Source organism: Lygodium microphyllum, chromosome 3 (assembly GCF_053477565.2).
Source record: "Lygodium microphyllum isolate KBCC chromosome 3, Lygodium_microphyllum_v1.1.10, whole genome shotgun sequence".
Taxonomy (NCBI): domain Eukaryota; kingdom Viridiplantae; phylum Streptophyta; class Polypodiopsida; order Schizaeales; family Lygodiaceae; genus Lygodium; species Lygodium microphyllum.
In genome coordinates, this window is record NC_141137.1 from 71,461,995 (window position 1) to 71,475,961 (window position 13,967).

General features: G+C 39.3%; 1 protein-coding gene across 1 annotated transcript; it reads left to right on the forward strand.

Moving 5' to 3' along the window:
- The first annotated feature begins 5,374 nt into the window (after window positions 1-5,374).
- LOC148038487 (potassium transporter 19-like) lies at window positions 5,375-9,442 on the forward strand. Its single transcript, XM_087672710.1, has 8 exons — window positions 5,375-5,682; window positions 6,230-6,458; window positions 6,653-6,904; window positions 7,098-7,148; window positions 7,268-7,528; window positions 7,634-7,686; window positions 7,925-8,294; window positions 8,374-9,442. Exons 1-8 carry the CDS (start codon window positions 5,467-5,469, stop codon window positions 9,327-9,329), a joined length of 2,388 nt encoding a protein of 795 aa, XP_087528836.1. The 5' UTR covers window positions 5,375-5,466; the 3' UTR covers window positions 9,330-9,442.
- Window positions 9,443-13,967: the final 4,525 nt, after the last annotated feature.

Here is a 13,967-nt window from a genome sequence, read left to right on the forward strand (position 1 = left end):
TTTCCATGGGCTAAAAAGTTGTTTACTTTTGAAAATTCAAGGAAAGTGCTAAAATTTTGTTTACTTTTGAGCCTCTTGTGACAGGGAATAGGAATGGTAGTCACACATTTTCCATTTGCATGTTGGTACACTTTTGTGACTATTATTAGGATGTGTGGCTATAACAATAGACTTTATTGAGGATAGCAATAGATATTAATAGTATCAAGGCCAAAATAAATATTAAATTACTAAATTATGTCACTTTATTTATCTTCTATATACATCTATAAATAGCATGCATATAGACATACTTGCATGTGCTAATGAATGTGATAGATGCACACATGTTGAAAAAGGTCAATTCACACATGTTACTTTCATCCATGTCACTCACACATATTTCTTTTGGAGTGTGCTATGGGGCCCAATTTCTCAAAATAACCCAAGAATTCAACCCAATGCTTTATGGGTTGATTTATGGAGGCAAATCACATCTTGGAGCCTACTTTAATTATACGTATTTTATTTATATTATGGTTTAGTAGTACTAGCTTTCACCTCTTGGTCAAAAGTCAATAACCAATTAATATCACACCATCAAAGTGAAAATTTTTACCGTTATTCTCAATTATTCAAATGCATTCCTCCTACTAAGTTGTAAAGTCATTGATGCATCTATTCTCAAGGATTCTTCAACCTATTCATTTACAAACCCATTGATGCATGGATACATCAGACTATGCAAGAGTGGACACATTTATGCTCAAGAAGAACTTGTCACCTAAAGAAGAACTTGTCACAAATTTAGGTGATAAGCTAAACTATACAAATGTCAATAAAACAAGAAACCCAAGGAAGAGTTATCATAGTATTTCAAAGTTCTCAATGGTTTTTTCAAAGATGTCGTCTCCATCCTCCTATGCTTGATTTGCCTTTGATGGAGCAATGAGAGCCTTGTATATAAGGGGAAAGTTGCAAACAAGGATTTCTTGATGCTTCTGGCGGTATGCATAATCTTCATATAACTAATGCAGTGTGCACTTTAGCTTTTATGCAACTTATGTTGGCCCATTTAATTATAAATTCTAAGTGCCTTATTAGTAACTTGTACAAATGTATGAAATGTGTTCTCAAGGCAACACAATGGTTTATTCTTAATAGAAGCAAACTATATAAATACATATTATTTGTTTTTCACATCCTTCACACTATTTCCTTGTAGGTTATGGAGACAAGTCATGCTTTATTTTAGTTTATCTTTTATTAATACAATTTGAAATTGCACAATGGCTTTAGTTAACTTTTTGCGAATCTCTCACTTCATAATGGATTAGTAACTTTAATTGACTTTATGTAAATATTTCGCTTCGTGGGTCAATACTTTAGTTAACTTTATGTGAATATTTCGCTTCATGGGTTAATACTTTAGTTAACTTTATGTGAATATTTCAAACTAACAAATTATTTCACTTCATGAAATAGTTTGAAATTTGGAAGTGACTTTACTTTAGGTTTATGCAAGTATCACTTACAAGGTGCATGAGTTTGACAAATTGCATAAAAGTTGATGACTAGGCTATAGGGCATGAGTATGTGAGTTTGGCCAAGAGATAGTGAAATTGACCATATCCTGAAATTGACCATATCCTCCAGCTGGTTATGCTAAAGGCTATAAGGCATGAGTATGTGAGTTTGGCCAAGAGATGGTGAAATTGACCATATCCTCGAGTTGGTTATGCTTAAGATGTGGAGAAAGAATGTGAGAGAGTATTCACCTTGAAATGTGTACAAGCTCATGAAATGAAGATTCTAATAAGAAATTCACACCTAAAACTTGCTCTTAGCTGTATATGAATAAGTGACAAAGAGAAAATAATGTTTTATATTTGTGAAACTTACATGAAAAGGATGACTAATTCACACTCTTCATGCATGGGAGGTCAAATGAGGGTTCTTTGAGGTATCTTTGAGGGTATCTTTTTGGCTTTCTTATAGCCAAGGACTCGTGAATCTCTATTAAGAAATTATATGGAAGACAATAACAAAAAAGAAGAATCTAGGTGGAAATTCAAAAAAGAGCATTTAAGGGAAAGGGAAGAAAATGTATGCTATTGTTTATCTTTGTTTTGGCTAGCTTCCCCTTTCCCATTTGGCCCATAAGTTTGGAAAGGTAGATACTCTATGTGCGTGTGCATGTGCATGTGTGTGCACAAAGAGAGAGAGAGAGAGAGAGAGAGAGAGAGAGAGAGAGAGAGAGAGAGAGAGAGAGAGAGAGAGAGAGAGAGAGAGAGAGAGAGAGAGAGAGAGAGAGAGAGAGAGCTATGCTTTAGGGTAGAAGAACCACTAGAATAATACATCTGCATCCTCTATGTGTGTGTGTGTGTGTGTGTGTGTGTGTGTGTGTGTGTGGGGTGGGGGTGCTACCTTCACCTCCAACATATCTCCATCTCACCTCCCAACTCTCCAACATATCTCCATCTCACCTCCCAACTCTCCATTCATGCATAAGAAGGATGTTATGATGTGGCAAAATCAAGCATAACCTACCTTATTGTTGCAATGGCAGCACTTGATGAGCTGATATTGTACTAGTGATTAAAAAGCTATAGTAAATTACATGTTATTACTATGACTTGCAAATGGAAGAAGAACTTTTAGGAAGCCCTACCCAAATAGCACCATAGCATGCGACATTGCATAACCTACAAGTGGAGATAGAATCTAATGGGGAGAGAAGAGAAAAAGTAGTGTTTGCATATATGATGATAACCAAGGGGTGATAAAATGTAGAAAACACTCCCATATGTGTGAGATGGCAAATCTTCATCAACGATTGATGTGGTGATTACTAGTAGTAGGTCAACCTTGTTGGCACAACCTATCAATATCGTGAACATGCTATGTTTAGGCGTAAATCATGTTGGCTCACCCTACCACTACAATATAGGAGCTCATGGTGATCCACTACAATGGCTCTTATGCCAATCCCTTGACAAGATGTGCAACTTTAGTAAGGAACAATCCTTGAAGGAAATGAGCAGGAATATATCTAGGTATCGACTAAACATGTTAATGCTACTAATGGAGTGGGTGAGAGGAGTTGTTGAGGACCATGAGATGGACAAGTGAATCATAGATGAGGGATAAGCAAAGGGATCATGGATGTGGATGACTACACAAGGGCTTCCCAACTTTGTAAACTATTGCTAAATATAGTTATGGAGCTTTTAGAATACTCAGTGGGCAAGAAGGGTGGAATCTCTACATATTCATTTGGACATTATCACTTTGCATTTTTGTATCTCATGTATTAATGTTATTTTTCAACTCAAGTTTTTCAATTGCTTTGATATTGTATGTAAACATAAACATTATTTATAAATAAAATTGTATGACATTTTCATGAATGCCTTAGGACACCCAAGGCATTTGGAAGGGAGGTTTTGCTTAAATGTGTGTACATCTAGGGTCCTATATTTACATATCATTGCACTTATAAGTGCAAATGCATGCATACCCTTATTTGGTGTCCTTCCCATCCTTTGATTTGATAATGAAATTTTGAAGGGCATTATCAACCTTGGATTTCTTGCTTGTAAAAGTTGAAGCTCTAACAGTGGAGCAAAATGTAGGTCAAGGGCTTACAATGATGAAGTGACGATGTATGAGGCACACCCATAGTGCAAGCTAGGACTCTTTGAGTCAACTTGAGGCTACATTCCAAATAGTAAATCTCCAGCTCAACATATTCAAGGATTGGGTAATGCTCCAAAGTGGAGAATTCTCTTGAGATCAATATCCATTATAACTATGATCTTGCTAGTATGCCATCACTTGCACTATTGTATACTAGCAATGTGAGGGTTTGACCCAACATCATTCTCTCTCTCTCTCTCTCTCTCTCTCTCTCTCTCTCTCTCTCTCTCTCTCTCTCTCTCTCTCTCTCTCTCTCTCTCTCTCTCTCTCTCTCTCTCTCTCTCTCTCTCTCTCTCTCTCTCTCTCTCTCTCTCTCTCTCTCTCTCTCTCTCTCTCTCTCTCTCTCATTCATTATCTAAGTGTTAGTTTCTCCTTCATTATCCTTGTGCTTTGTGTGCCTTATTCACCACCTTGCAAAAAGGGCATCAACTTTCATTCTACCTAAACATTGAATGCATTCAACCTTAACATTGGAAGCATATGCTTTAGGGTTACACAGAACCTCTATAATAGATCTTATCTTAAATTTGGTGGTTCTCATTTATTACTACCACTAAACTCTATAGGTCTATCATTTGTTGTAACTAGGTTTATGAAAGATGCCCAATCACCATGTAAGAGCTTCACAACTTAAATCTTTATGAGAAAAAAGAATGTTTAAGGTCTAAATTGCTATGTATGATATTTCTTTCAAGAATATCTCAAGAATTATGTTACATATGCATAATATACATGAGAGTATAGTGGACTAAAACTAACTTTAGTACTATTGCTATGTGAAGCATGGCTTAAGACATGAAGCACAAATTTTGTTTTAAACCTTCGTAACGGAAAAATAATCTTTCTATAGTTGAACTTCTAGATAATGAAAATGCTTGGAGACATGAAAAATGGAACACCTAATGATGCATATTCACAAGGGGAGAAGATATTGCCATCATTGTAGGCCAATCGATCGGAGAATTAGGGACTCAATATTATATATGTTTCAATCGATGAAGAGGGAAAAATCCATTTTGTACTAGATCTATTTATTAACTTTGTGAAATTTTAGAGACCGCAAGTTATGTTTATTGTTGTAATTTTAAAAGTTAATGCGAGAAAAGTGTGTGCCCATGTAATCAATCTATTTTGTAGGTTGTTTGCCGACTCTTATTGCATGAAGTGTGACTTAGGGTACACAACACCTTGAGAGCCCCGCCATGTGCAAGTCAATTGGCGGGCAAGAAGATAAAGAATTTTGGTCACACATAAGTACAAAGTAACCAGTGGCTCCCATTGCCAGCGACTCCAACGGTGTTTGGGAGGAGAAAGAAACACGATGGGAGGAGAGAGAAAATACATTTTAGATGAGAGAATTAAAGAGGTGTCAAGGTTTGCCGGTCATGTCAACATGGGTCCCTATAAACTTGACTCTATGAACTCAATTAAACTTGCATGTGACCTGGCTTTGAATGTTCGTGACTGGTGCGAAGGCACTGGGGTAGGAAGTTATTCTTTAAAAAATTGTAAAATTTTTGAAGTCCTTTGAATTTACTAGAAGTTCAGGTGTGGATATGTTTGAAAGGAACAAAAGTCTTGCTTTTAGCTCATGATCACCCTTTTTCTCCCCCAAGGTCGTCCATCTTTTGGGTGGTAGCTTTCTCGTGCTTTTACGACGGATGCAAATATATACATGGCCAGCACAGGCCGTGATGTTATTTATATAGATGGACGAAGAAGAAGAAGAAAAGAGCTCTCATCGTCGTCATCACTTCTTCTTCTGCTTCTTCTCCTCCTTCGGTCGCCATGGGGCACCATTACGGCCAGCAGGGTTTGGAGATGACCGATGGTTTTAATGATAATGGAGCTCTAATTTCCGCACAACACGAATTAGAAGAAGAAGAAGAAGAAAAGGTGCAGCATACGAATATGCAGGCTTGGAAGAATATGAAACGTGTTGATTCGCTCGAACTCCAATCTAACCAGCTTCAATATAGTGACAATCCCCATGGCAAGCACGCAGTATGTCTCTGTAATTCTGTCGTTAAAGTAGTTTCTTGGATAACTGTCGGTACAAACTACCTCTATGGTTTGCATTTGGTATCTCACCAAGCGATTTTTCTCGTGTGTCCTGATTCTTTGTTTGGCTCTGTCAATACATTGTTATTACATAGTCACACATTTATAGATTACTTCTGCTCATTTTCTTCTGTTCTTTTTGTATCTTCTCTGTACATTAGAGAACGTGAAGGCTTAACATCGGTGATTTGTTCTCATCTGTAACTTAGTATATTACATAAACCATGCGTATCTCTTACTGCGCCTTCTATCTCTTTTGCCAATTGAATTCTTTTCCTAAATTGGACCAGCATACCTTACGGTTGCATAGTATGTTAGGTTATTACTCATCTGTACGTTTTAATGCCAAACGGGAGCAGATTATGTTTTATAATGGATGATAATACATCTGCACTTAGAATAATCAATGGATCACTTAACATAAGGTACTCTCAAGCTCGAAGTAAGGACCATAAGACTATGCATTGACATCATTTTGGCGATGCTGCAGGCGTTTAATAGTGCAGCAATCATCATGAGGCTGGCTTTTCAAAGTATTGGAGTAGTATATGGAGATCTTGGCACCTCTCCTCTATATGTCTACAGCAGTACATTTACAAAGGGAAGTCCAACTCCTGATGACGTGCTTGGGGTGCTCTCCCTCATCATCTACACCCTCACCCTCATCCCCCTCATCAAGTATGTCTTCATTGTTCTTATTGCCAATGACAATGGGAACGGTAGGTCAACATCAATGCTTCATCGTTGTACCTTACATCAGACAGTATTTTCAATAAAGAGTGTCTGAGGATTGTGCAATTGATTTTATTATCTCTAGTTTGTCCCAAATGATTGTTGCCAGTATAACACATTGTCAATTTATCATCATGGGAAATTAATGTAATTAACTGATTCGTGACTCCAAATGGTGCAGGTGGAACCTTTGCACTCTATTCACTCATTTGCAGGCATTCAAGAGTTAGTCGGCTCCCTAATCAGCAGCTTGAGGATCGGTCATTATCCAATTACAAGCTTAAAACACCTCGTGTACGTCGGGTGAAAAGGGCATCCAAAATAAAGGAGCTTCTGGAAGGCAGCGACTTTGCAAAGCATGTCCTACTGACTGTCACCCTGCTTGGAACATGTGCAGTCATTGGAGATGGTGTCCTCACTCCTGCAATTTCTGGTACTGTGGAAGAAGGGCCTGAACTTCAATTGCTGCATTACTCATTCGTTGGATCATTCCTAAAAATAGATTTAATATGGATAACTCTTGAGCTATGATGCATCATTACATAGCTCTCATTTGATCTAAAAGCATGAACAGCTAGAGTGGATGAAAGAAAATTGACTAGAAGTTTTCGGTTTTCACTCTGCAGTTCTGTCTGCTGTTGGTGGAATTCAAGGAAAGTTTAGTAGTTTGGGCACTAGTAAGTAGTCAAATCACACTCTTCTGTTCTGCTATTGCTTTATCACTGTCTAAATTTGCTACTTTAATTTTATAAATCAATAGCTTTGTTGCTGATTTATTTCATTGCTTTTACACCAGATGATGTGGTCATCATATCTGTGGTCATCCTTGTTGCACTGTTTTCTGTACAACGGTTTGGAACAGACAAAGTTGGATTCATGTTTGCTCCCGGTGTGCTCATATGGTTCCTTTTCATTGGAGGCATTGGGATATTTAATATTATCAAGCATGATCCTCGTATCTTTCGTGCATTTTCCCCATACTACATTTACTACTACTTCCAACAGAACAAGAAACAGGCCTGGATATCACTAGGAGGAATAGTCCTTTGCATTACCGGTATGTGTTTTGCCCACTTTGGAAAGTTCTAAAGGACTTTTCCTGAGCAGCATTGTGTAGATAATGGGATGTTAGTCATGGTTTTTTTTGCTGTTGGAACTGCAGGCACAGAGGCCATGTTTGCAGATTTAGGCCACTTTTCTGTGAGATCAATACAGGTAACATGTTGATCTGATTTATCCATTCTGAATTGCATGGAAGACAATCACATATGGTGACCAATTCGCTGACACCTCTAGATGTATGAGTATGCCTCCTTGAAAGGAATTAATTCATTGATTGTGAACAGAACACAGGCTTGACTTAATATCAATGGTTCTCTTTCATCATGAATAATCAAAATGTCGTCACAATTATTAAAAATCATCTAGTTACTGTTTAATTTTATTTATGCAGGTCGCATTTACAACAGTTGTTTATCCGTCACTCTTAGCTGCTTACATTGGCCAAGGAGCATACTTGATGAAGTTTCCACATGATGTTGCACAGAGCTTCTATAAGTCTGTACCTACAACTGTATACTGGCCCATGTTTGTGGTGGCTGTGGTAGCTGCCATCATAGCTAGCCAGGCTATGATTTCAGCGACCTTCTCCATTGTGGAGCAGTCCCAGGCTCTTGGGTGCTTCCCGCGGGTGAAGGTGGTGCACACCTCATCCAAATTTGCTGGACAAGTCTATATTCCTGAAGTGAATTGGATCTTGATGATTTTGTGTGTTATCATCACAGGGGCCTTCAAAAATACAACACTGATTGGGAATGCTTACGGTACGAATTTGTTGACATTCACCTTTTTGGATACTTCTCTTGTTGCTGCAAAGCTAACATAGGTGGGTACTGTCATCAGGGATTGCTGTGGTAGCTGTGATGCTTGTGACTACAAACCTGCTCACCCTTATTATGTTGATGATATGGCAATCGGCCATGTACAAGGTGTTGACTTTCGCTGGTGTCTTCATCTTTGTAGAGGTGATTTATTTCTCATCAAACCTCTACAAATTCAACCAAGGGGGCTACATACCAGTAGCCTTCGCAGTGGTTCTACTCCTTGTCATGTATGTTTGGCACTACGTGAGTGTGAGGAAGTATGAATTCGAGGTTGCCAATCAAGTCCCTCTCAAAGATGTTGCCGACAAACGGAAACAACTCCCTGTGGCCACAGTCCCCGGTGTTGGGCTGGTTTACAGCCAGTTGGTGCAAGGAGTGCCACCCATTTACCTGCACTTTATTGAGAACATGCCGGCTATGCATGAGGTGGTGGTGTTTGTTACAATCAAGAACTTGCCAGTCCCAAGGGTGCTAGAAGAGGAGAGGTTCTTGGTGAGGAGAGTGGGAGACAAGGGGCAGATGATGTTCAGGTGTGTGGTGAGGTATGGCTACATGGATAGTAATTTGAGCAAGCAAGGAGTGGAATTTGAGGAAGCTTTGATGAGGAGCTTGGAGGACTACATGAGGGAAGAGGCTGAAGAAGGGAATGGGCTGGAAGGGAGAGAGGTTGAGGTAGTGGTGGAAAATGACCATGGTGGAGATGGAAGCACAGAAGGAAAGACCAGCAAGCCTGTCAGAAGGCACCCGCCACACAATGCAGAGATAGATCTCCTCAACAAGTGTAGGCGGTCAGGCATTACCTATATGCTTGGTCATGCAAATGTCCAGGCTTCCTCAGACTCCTCCTTCATCAACAGGGTGGTCGTAAATTACCTGTATGAGTGTCTGCGAAGAGCTTGCCGGACAGCTCCCCTTGCTCTATCCATCCCTCACAAGCAGCTCCTTGAAGTTGGCATGGTCTACCAGCTTGACTAGCTAGCTGCCATAACACTCGACTAGCAATGTCTGGTGAAAGCCAGCATGACAATCGAAATGTATCAAATGTTTGGCACCTTAATACTAACTCATCCATTCATTGAATTCTTCTACATGTTCAAACCTTAAGAATCGTATCACAGGTTGATTTCTAATTTGAGATGACCCGTAGGAGGGTCTGCAAGTTGTACGCTTACCATAACTACATCCTCTATGCTGTAGATCACCCACACACAGATCCTCTTTATTGATCAATTCGGCAATGGGATTCATGGACAATGGCGCTGCAAGAGGCATTGTGCACACAGGTAGTTCTTCTTCAACAAAAGCTAAATTAAATGGAATTCATGATGGACGAAAGCGTTGCAACATGCACTGTGCACACAGATCTTCCTCAACAAAAGCTTAATTAAAGAGAATGAAAAGTGTACCGAAACAATTAAGATATTAAAACCTAGGACTAATTACAAGTGCTCCTCTAAAATAACCCTTCATACTCTACTCGGTGTTGTGACCAAACCACACTATAATCAAACCTATGTTGATCATCTCCATCATGAGCACCATTGCTTGCTTTCACAAGATTGTCATTGAGTAAAAGTCATATCCTTAGCTTTACCTTCCCACTTACCTACCTCGTAGCATGCACCTTTGAAAATGGAAGCTATCACATTTTACTAAGATTGCATTTTATTTAGTAAATTTTGCATAAATCTACAAGATTATATTTACAAAAGGGGGGTTCTTTAGGCGCAAATTGAGAAGTCTCTTAAGAAAGAGGGGCATTTATTACTTCATAATATGTAAGTAGCAGGGTTTGTTAAATACCCCTTGAATGCATGTGATAAGAGAGGTTCCTTACATGTGTACCTCAGATTATCTATCAACGTACTCTTTTTACAAACTATTTTTGGTCATCTACTCTCTATGAGCCAAGGTCAACTTGATTCGTATGGTGGTGAAGAATCAACCAAAAGTTAATCAATGTTCTGATGGCACACCAAGTTAGCATCATCTCTCGAGTTTTCACTTAGGCTTATCAATACAAAAATTTGGGTTTTCTATTGTCTAGAAGTGCTTTCTTGGAAGCCACTTGTCCTTTAAGTCTTGGTAATGGAGCACATTACTTAGGGATAATTAAGAGCTCATCTCTTTAAAGCATCATAATATTTTAGTAACTCTTGAAAATCATTAGGATTGTTTTGGACTAAGCTTGAGCCCTCAAAAAACTACCACATCATCTCTTTTAATCTTAAATGGGGCCATTATAAAATTCTCACAAATCAACTCTAAACTTTTCAAACTTTAAATGTATATAATTCACTTCTCAAGAGTTTTTCATTGGTACATAATATGCTAAGGTTTAGATATAAGGAGTAAAAGATGTAGAAAAAGTGAGAGACTTGCTTGAATTATTGCACCAAATACACACAATACATGCGAGGAGAAGCTTACTCAAGAACGAAAAAAAAGAGAGATGGAGGCCAAAAATGTTTTTTTACTGGGTTTTTTCTTTGTCCACACTACAATGTACACAAAGTATAGATAAGATACAACATAAAGGAAAGTGACCTACAAAATCAAACAATATATTATTGACTATACTAATTGATTGGCCCTATAACCATACCAATCATACGTAGATGGTGTTGGGTTGAGTCCCATGTTGCCGTTGCCATTACCATTTTTAGAACCTGGCAACAGACTTTTACAAAGGTGATAAGCCAGAGGAAGATGAGATGACGTCAAATCAGCATGCCCCATTATCTCTAGTAACTAACCAAATATAATGTGTGGAGTCAGTGGCCATGTAAGGATCATAATGACCATCAACCTATTAAGTGTAGATGTGTAGACTTACCTAGTGAGGTGATCCATCATTAGTGTTCACACAAGTTAAGCTTGCCATCTCAACACTCCCTCTCAAGCTCAACTACATCTCTACAACTCTAAGTAAGCTTCAAAATATTTGATGCTTCTCTACACCCAATGCCTTCTTCATGAAAATATCAGCTGCCTGATATTATGTTCTAATATATACCAAATCAATCGTGCCTCAATACCTTCTTTCTCAAAAAATAATATTGCACCTTGATGTGTTTTGTCCTAGCATGGAATACAAGATTCCTAGATGCTCATATCAATCTCACCTATAATACCTTCTTTCTTATAAAATGATAACATAAGGTTCCTAATGTAGCTTGTGCTATCATAATGAATGGCAATCAGACCATCCATTCACATATCCAATTCACTCAATAACTTTTGCAAATATATTACTTGATATGCTATCATAATAACATCTTTGTACTCAGCCCTTATACTCAATGAAGCAACTGTTAGTTGCTTTTACCAACTCCAAGTAATAGTTGTACTACCAAGAGAAAACATGAATTTGCCTTTGTAGATCTTCTATTAGATATGCTACCAACTTCCAATCTACATCTGTATACCCAAATACCTACACAAGCCATAGTGTCTTTATGATAGCCATATACCATTAGCACATCACCTCAATACCAAGAAAGTACCTCAACTCACCCAGATCCCTCATCTCAAACTTCTACTTCAAAAGGCCCTTAACATTAGTAATCCCACTATCAATATCACTCATAATAATCAAGTCATCCACATGGATGACTATGATAATCAAACTTACATATTCCCTCATGTGTGACAAGACTATGAGGGAATATGTTTGATTATCATGAGGGAATATATTCAAAACTATGAGCATAGCCCCCCACATGTATGGCAAGACAATGGGCCTCCCCTTTCCTGACCAAATCTGTTTTCTCCTTTGTAGCCACCTTTGTATGTGAAGTTCCATCGGCCCACCCCCGCATTTGTCATTCTGAAGCTAGTCGAACTACTTATTGGGGTTGACTCGAACCGAGTTTCCTCATCGTACTCTTGTTTGAGGGGTTGTCTGTTACTCCATCCACTATCTACAAGTGAAAGGTGAGAAGGATCGAAGCTTGCACGTGAGAGCTATGGTGGGAGAGCAAGAGCAAGAAAGAGAGATAATAAATGGGAACTCCAACAACCACAATCTATGGCCGGGCCTTCCTTTATTCAAACTACCACTAAAAGAATAAAGAATAAGTGACTGTGATGGGTGCCTGCCAACTGCAATGTGCAGTGGTAAGTACTATCAGTGTAGTAATACACTGGCGGGTAGGCTGAGGCGCCTTTACCCCCAATAACCTCCCACTTAAAGGCGAATCTGCCCCAGTGAGAGAGAAAAAAGAAAAAACAGTAAACATGTATACATGTACAATAGGATGAGGAAAAAGACGTCATCTCATCCAATGTCCATCAATCTCCTGAGGAAGGCAAAGCACTCGGTAGTGAGGCTTTTCGTGAGCAAGTCTATAGGATTCTGCTCAGTCGGAATCTTGACAAGGTCAACAGACTTGTCCTCAATGACCTCACAAATGAAGTGATATCTCACCTCAATATGTTTCGTCTTCGCATGGAAGACCGGATTCTTGGCCAACTGAATGGCACTCATAGAATTCAAATGCAGTGTAGGCATAGCATATGTCATACCAAGGTCTACAATCAAAGGGCCTAACCAGATAGCCTCCTTGCAAGCCTCTGTGGCTGCAATATACTCGGCCTCTGTAGTAGAAAGGGTCGTACACTTCTACGCCCTGGACATCCAAGAGATAGCCCCTCCAACATAAGTGAACACATAGCAAGAAGTGGACTTCCTACTATCTGCATGTCCTGCATAATCAGAGTCAGTGTACCCCACGACTCTTGTATCCTGGCTGCCATAACAAAAATACATATCTGCTATGTCTTTCATGTACATCATGATACCCTTCACGGCATCCCAATGTTTCTTGTCAGGTGTAGCCATATAATGTGCCACAACCCCAACTGCAAAAGCAATATCTGGATGAGTGGCTATCATGGCATACATAAGACTACCCACAGCTAATGCATAGGGAATCTTGGTCATCTCGGTCCTCTGCTCATCTATCTACGGACAATCGGCCTGTGAAACCTTCACATGAGAAGGTAATGGACAACGAATAGGCTTAACATCTTGCATGCGGAAGTGCTCAAGGACTTTATGTACGTACTCCCTCTGTGAGAGATAGAGAAGTCCCTAAGATCTATCGCTCGTGATGCCCATACCAAGTATATGAGAGACATGTCCCAGATCTTTCATCTCAAAGCTCTTCTTGAGCTGAGCCTTAAGAGCATCGAGCTCCTCATGAGTTGTCCCTGCTAAAAGCATGTCATCCACATAGAGTACCAAAATCAGTAAAGAATCGTCACGGGATTTCTTCGTGTACAAGCACGGATCCATAGCACTGCGGCTGTAGCCCTGTGACTGCATGAATGCATCAAACTTATGGTACCATTCCCTAGGTGCCTACTTCAAGCCATATAGACTCTTCTTTAGCTTGCACACTAGGTATTCCCTGCCAGGGTCTGCAAAGCCCTTAGGCTACTCCATGTAAATCTCATCATGCAAGTCCCCATGTAAAAAAGCCATCTTGACATCCATCTGGTACAAGTCCAGGTCAAGTTGTGCAACCAAGGCCAAGACTAAGCGTAGGGTGGTCATCTTGACCACAGGAGAAAAGACTTCATCAAAGTCAACACCATGCTCCTGCTTAA